Source organism: Manacus vitellinus, unplaced genomic scaffold, assembly GCF_001715985.3.
Source record: "Manacus vitellinus isolate BGI_N305 unplaced genomic scaffold, ASM171598v3 scaffold_15_pilon, whole genome shotgun sequence".
Taxonomy (NCBI): domain Eukaryota; kingdom Metazoa; phylum Chordata; class Aves; order Passeriformes; family Pipridae; genus Manacus; species Manacus vitellinus.
In genome coordinates this window covers 3,823,859-3,830,231 of record NW_021939122.1, presented here as the reverse complement: position 1 = coordinate 3,830,231, position 6,373 = coordinate 3,823,859, and the positions used below count along the sequence as shown (strand labels likewise).

At 46.7% G+C, this 6,373-nt stretch overlaps 1 protein-coding gene across 2 annotated transcripts in view; it reads left to right on the top strand.

Annotated features, from left to right (window-relative positions):
- Positions 1 to 2,987: 2,987 nt before the first annotated feature.
- The window catches only part of ZSWIM8 (zinc finger SWIM-type containing 8), a 57,261-nt gene continuing 53,875 nt past the window's right edge, over positions 2,988 to 6,373 (top strand). For both annotated transcript variants that reach the window (XM_029958581.1, XM_029958580.1), the window contains exon 1: positions 2,988 to 3,650. In XM_029958581.1, coding sequence (XP_029814441.1) covers positions 3,473 to 3,650 — 178 coding nt within the window. In that variant the 5' untranslated portion in view covers positions 2,988 to 3,472. The remainder of the gene's footprint in view (positions 3,651 to 6,373) is intronic.

Genomic DNA, 6,373 nt, shown 5'->3' with positions numbered 1-6,373 from the left:
CCCTGTAAGGGAGAAACCATCTTAGTGGCAACCTTGTCATCTCTTCAGGATTTCTTACTGAATTCCTTTCTTCCCAGCAGAACACTGCTGAAATTGTCAGATACTATTTTTCACGGTCTTTTCAGCAGTAACTGTAGTTTTTGTCTGTTGGAAGATCCATGAGAGAAAATACATGCCTGTCTCATGCAATAAGTTGGCTGGAAAAGACATGGATGAGTGCTTATGAACTCCTGTGCCTTTCCAAGCCATAGCCCTGAGGACAAGGAGAAGCAAGTTACCACACCTGCACTCCCTCCTATTGGCCAGGGGAACAACATACCCAGGCCTGCTCTGCACAAGCCAGAAGACACTTTTTTAGTGTCTTGAAATGCAATTAAAGATAAAAGTGCATATGTTCACTCTCCTTTGCTTGCCTCATTACTTCCATCACCTCACCCATGCTTTCAGCCTGTGATGCTTGAGAAAGTGAAAGCAAGATTTCTTTGGAAATCTCCACAACTTGTGGTATCCCAAAGCTGGAAGAAGGAATGGGAGTGAGGTTTGCTACAATTTAATGCAATCAAACATAATGTGCTGAAGCCCCCTTATAATTTCAAGCATGTCACATTAGTACATCTCCTCCTCTCCTCTGACCTTTCTGGATGGGATGGGATTGGATTTTGGTAAAATTCAACAGTGCTGTGTTGCACACACTGCTGACAAAAGATATTGGTGAGCAGCACCAGGCTTATTCCCTCACTGTGTTTCCCTGCCCATTTCTGTCATTTCAAGTGCCACAACATCTAGGCCAGGGTGCCGAATCTCACCTGTAGTTACCTCTTCATTCCTTGGATGCAATGTGTTTAATTTCTTATTTTGGTTTTTGGTCTGTCTGTTAGGGTTTTTTTCCATCTCCTTTTCCCCCTTCAAAATATACTCCAAAATTTCAGCCGTATTTTTTTATTCTTTGAAATTCCTACAATCTGCTAAATATTTTTTCCTCACCAGGGAAACACTTTTACTGATGCAAAACCCTTCTTTCATGAAACACTCCACGAAGTATTATGATACCTTTTGTGTATCTTTGCTTTCCCACGTGGCAGAGATTCTCTGCAATGCCCTTGACCCAGAGTGCTGTTGATGTAACCTGACAGAACTCCCCTTACCAGGCAGGTGTGTCTGTCTCTCGAATTACTGCTGGTGTGGTGCACTAACAGGTCATTTGGCAGCAGAGACCCAGTCAGGCATCAGCACAGGACAACTTTTCTGCAGGATTAGCCAGAACACAAGCTTGGCCCAATGTGCTATGGCATGTTGCCCTGCACCTGGCTTGCATGCTGTCCTGCCTCCCTGCAAGTGCACCTATGGAATGTTGGCCTTGGTGTGTTGCAGTAGAAAACATGACAAGCCATTTTCATCTCTTTGTTTTCTTTCAGTATTCAGCCCTGCAGACTCTTTCTTTACTGGTAGAAAAGCCACTACTTTCCTTTGCTCGGGGTTCTGGCCCTTCCCAGGAGGGACTGAAGCATCTGACATTCCGACAAGTAAAGGACACTGCAGTGATGCACCTTTGTGTTCCCAATCTTACACTGGTAATCACTGCAACTGTAAGAACAAGCCATGTAGTAAGTTTCCTTTAAGATCCAAGGAGCATCTCTTAGCACCCTCCAATTAATGTAATTTTTTTGATCAAGTACTATAGATGAGGCAGATGGTGAGTATTCCTAGATGCAGTTTGGTCTCTCTCAGCTCTAGGGTTACTATTTCTGAGTGTGTCATTCTTTTTTCCCTGTAATTTGTTTTGTTCCCTCTGTACAAACGTGGGGAGGGAGGTGCAGGTCCAGCTGTTTGGCTGATGTGTATTCAAAGAGAAAGCTTATCCTTTGGTATTTTACCAGTCAACTCTCACAATGAAGCAATGAACTAGACCTCCAAAAAAACCGAATTAGAAACAAAAAAATTAAAAATAACCTCACCCCTGCAGACTTCAGAGTGGGTAGGACCGGAAAACTTGACCTAACCTGTGCAGCTCCTCCTGGAACTGGCAAGGGAGTTACTTTTTTGGAATTTTGGAGTTGTTCAGGCCCTGCAGCTCCCCAGATACCTCCTTTCCTTCTCCTGTTGGGAGAGCGAGGGGCTTTCTCGGCCCAGGCAAGGCGGTCCCTGCACTTAGACTGGTATTTCTGAACAGGACTGACTCGAGCCACGTTCCTTTCATTTCCTTTGTCTTCTTCCCTTGGTCTTCTCTCCTGCTTTTTTCCCCCCTTCTAACAGAAAACATTACTGAGAACTCAGACATTTCTCTCCTTCCCAATCAGATGATCCCAGTTGGGTCATTTCTACCTCACACAACTGATCTGCGGGGACAACCCCTGCCCCCCTTTCAGCACCACTGGCGCTCTCCCGCTGCCTCTGGCGGTACGGGCACAACGTGGTTCATTACAGCCCCTCCGAGCGGCCTGGCTGCGAAGCGTAGCCAGCTCCCGGCAGAGCAGCCGGCGCGCCCGCCATTCCCACGTTCCCGGGGCCGGGAATTCCCTCACTCCGTCCCGCCCGGCGCTCCCGGCGTGCGGCGCGCGGCGGAAGCCGGAAGCGCGGGTGCGGAAGCGGCGCTCAGCTGGCGGGGGGTGTCGCAGGTGAAGCTGGGAAGCGCGGAGCCATCTTGGTGCCCGCGCCGGGCAGCGCCGGGACCCCGCCGGGGCCGCGAACCGCGGGCTCGGGGGCCGTCCAGAGGGGGCCCGCGGGCCATGGGCTCGTAGAGACACCGCGGCGCCACCGCCACCGCAGCGGCGACCAGCTGCCCCCGCGCCCGCCGGGACCAGCGCCGGCAGCTCCCCCCGGCCGCCGCCCGCGCCCCCGTGAGGCCGGAGCCGCCGCCCGCCCGAGCCGCGCCGGTGCCCGCCGGTGTCGCGCCGGTGCCGAGGCCGCCGGGAGGTCGCGCCGCCCCCCGCGGGCGCTGCGGCCCCGCCGGGCCGTTCTGCAGCCCCCGGAGCGGGAGGGAAAAGTTGTTCCCCGGCCAGTCCCGGCGCTGCCCCCGGTTCCTGCGCCGGGAGTGAGACAAGCACAACCCCAGGGAGCCCGGCCCTGCGCACAGACACCTCCCGGAGGAGGAAGGCGGCCCCTTCCCTCGCCCTGCAGCGCCGGGAGCTCCCGGACCCTCGGTGTGCCCGGGGCACCTGTCCCGCCGGGAGGCAGCTCTCACGGACCCACCAGCCCCCTCTGCCTCAAGTACATTCTGTGGACATAAGCATTTTTTAACTTTTTAAAGAACTTTTTTTTTTTTCTCCACCCCCTGGGATTTTTACGAGCTTCCCCATAGTTATTTCCTGCTTCTCCCACCTCAGCCAGCGCTTTGTTTTTTCTTGGCACCGTAGAATGGGGATCGAATCAAAATCGAGATTTTAAGCATTGTAGGAGCCCTCGAGTCCATTCACCTGTTAAAAGTGAGCGGTGCTGTTTCTGTCTTTTCCCCCCACGTCGCCTGTCGGATGTGATGGAACTCATGTTCGCAGAGTGGGAGGACGGGGAGAGGTTTTCATTTGAAGACTCCGATCGCTTTGAGGAAGACTCTCTTTGTTCCTTCATCTCTGAGGCAGAGAGCCTTTGCCAGAACTGGAGAGGATGGAGGAAGCAGTCGGCTGGACCCAATTCTCCCACTGTCAAAATGAAAGGTAAGGTCACGCGGATGCCTTGGGGTATTTGGAAGTTGTGGGGCAAGGGAGAGGGGTGGTAGGTGAGGAGATCTGCCGTAGGAATGTCAAAGCAGTAAAGAGAAGTCACATGTAGGATCATTGTCAGGATAAGTTTTGACCACAGATTGAAGCTGAAAGTTTACCGGAAATCTTAAGACAAAGCTGTCTTTTGGGTGAGTTTTCACCTGCATGTGCTCTGTAGTATTGTGATGCTGCCCTTCTGAGTAGGTTCTGCGTGATTGCTCTTGGAAATCCGAAAACAGTTTTCTATGAACAAACTGCAGACTGGCCTGGGAATAACTGTGCTTTTGTTGAAGTACACCAGGGTTTCATAGAGGTTTTTTTAACTGCTATGAAACTACTCATGTAAAGCCATGTAAGCTGTCATTGTATACAGCAGTCCTTTTTCCTTGCCTGATTCTTGACATTTCATGTTTTTCTTGTAAATTAGCTCTTTATGTTGCAGTAGTAGAGCAAGAGGGCCTTAAGACTCTCACAAAGAAGTCAGCAAACAACAGTGTGCCTGTTTCAAGACTTATTTCCTTTCTGTTGATAGTAACTTATTTTTAATAGCAGACAGGGAAATAAGTAACACTAGCAATTAAAATTTGTTTGAATTATCATATTGCTACTAGCTCTTTGCTTGATTTTTTTTCTTTTTAATGAAACTTAATTTCTCTCGTTATCCCACTGCATTGTGATCCTGGAATTCAGGCGGTGTTTACATCAAGCAGAGCCAGACACACAGTTAACAGAAATTACACAAGCTTTTTCCACTCTTCCTTTCATGTCCTTCTGTTTCTTCAGCCCAGTCTCAGTACTTTTCCTGTTATTGCTGACCTTTGTGACCATTACCTGCCTCTTTAATATCTCCCTGTGTGGAACTGCAGAACTTCATTCTTTTCTGAATGTTGGCCTTACATGAACAGAGAATGCAATTTATGTTGAATTGTGATGAAATCTGGCCATGGTGTTCTATGGACAATTGTTCAGTTGTCACTGGTTCAGTACCAGAAAGTACACTTTGCATTAAACATAGAACAGAGCAGCTTAAGTTTTAATTTTTTAATAAATTTAATAAATTTAAACTGTCCCAAGTTCTGGATATGAAACCTCCAGTGTCTCCTGATTAGTCAGGGTTAGGGTTGACAGTAAGATGAAAACTGAACAACCCAGCCTAACCCCAAACAAGGGAGAGAGAAATCCTGAATACGTGTCAAATTGCATAGCACTCTTGGATCCTCCTACTGGGGTCCACTGGTTTTTAGTATGGAACATTCTGTTGGTGTAAAGACGGGGAACTGTGTTGGCATGTTTTTAAAAGCTGTGAGTGTGGAGATGTGGAGGCACAGGGCAAAGCTTATATACTTCATGGTTTTGCTTTAGGTCTTGTTGTACGTGTTAACTTGCTGGAAAGAAGCTAAAGTATTGAAAACATACTGGTGTGGAAATAAAGATCTCTGGTTTGTCAGAGGTGTATGAAATGATGTTTGCAAAGGTGATTGTTTCTATTCAGCTTGGAAAAGCTTTTAGCCAACTTCTTGAGTGTATGATTGTGTGTTCTTTTGGGTCTTGACCTAGTTCCTTTAGCTCTCTTGACCGAATTACAGGCAAGCAGCAGTTGCTCTCTCTGCTGTCATCCACTTGTTGAGTTAAAATGAAAAGTTGCTTCAGTAGATTTTGCATATTTGCAATCCTCAGTCTCTTTTCTGACAGGCGAAACACAATAGCTAACATTATTGTTGTGATAGTTGTAATTGTTTACACCATATTGAGATGTTGCTCTTCTGGATTCTGCAAACCTGCATAGGCAAGGCTTGTATTGCGTGTACTTGGTTCATATATTTTAGGTTTTACCTGTAGAGAGAATTAATTCCTTTGTATGAGAGTTGTACTTTAACAAGAGGGACATGCTGAAAGGATACTGTTGCCTACTTTAAGGTCCTTGCCTTAAACGCCCAGGCTCTGGTCGGAGTTATATTGAGAAGTATGTGAATGTGGATTTGCTGCCTAAATAATTATTTATTCACTCTACAAAGTCACATATGATATTACCAAAACGGAACACTTGTAGGGACTTTACTGTACACAGCATGTTGCCAGCAAATCTGGTCTGATGTGGGTTCTGTCATCTGGGATCTCCTTGGATTTCAGAACTATTGTACCGATTTTGTTATTTTTAATACCTCTTTTTGACAGTGTCTTTTAGTCAGAAAAGACAGTTTGTATTGAGAACTTGCTGGGTCCTGAGGTTGTCAGTTGTAATAAGTAATTTCAAATGTGATAATTCTGAATTGAGCTGTGTGGTTTTATTTCCACAGTTTGCCATTTTACTGTGCCTTTGCAAACAAAAAATGAGGTTAGACACTAGGTTCTTCTGTGTTAAATGCTAAGAGAAAACAAGAGGAACTGTATTCTGTTAACCTTTTCCTGCAGTTTGGAGCTTAGCCTGTGTTTTGGTTTGGAATTAGTCAGACAAGTTATGTAATTGAAAGCATTTTTAACTTTTTCAGCTGTTTTTGATTTGTCCTTGCAAGTGTCCAGTTCTTCATTAATTAGTTCAGAGAGACTCCCCCTGAGACTGATGGAAGTGCTGTTGGCTGAGGAGTTCTCTTAAACAAACAGCTTGCATACTTTTTACGTTCAAAAGGCTTTCTTACCTTTTGCAAGTTTTTATTTTCTTCTTGGGTATTTTTAGTATT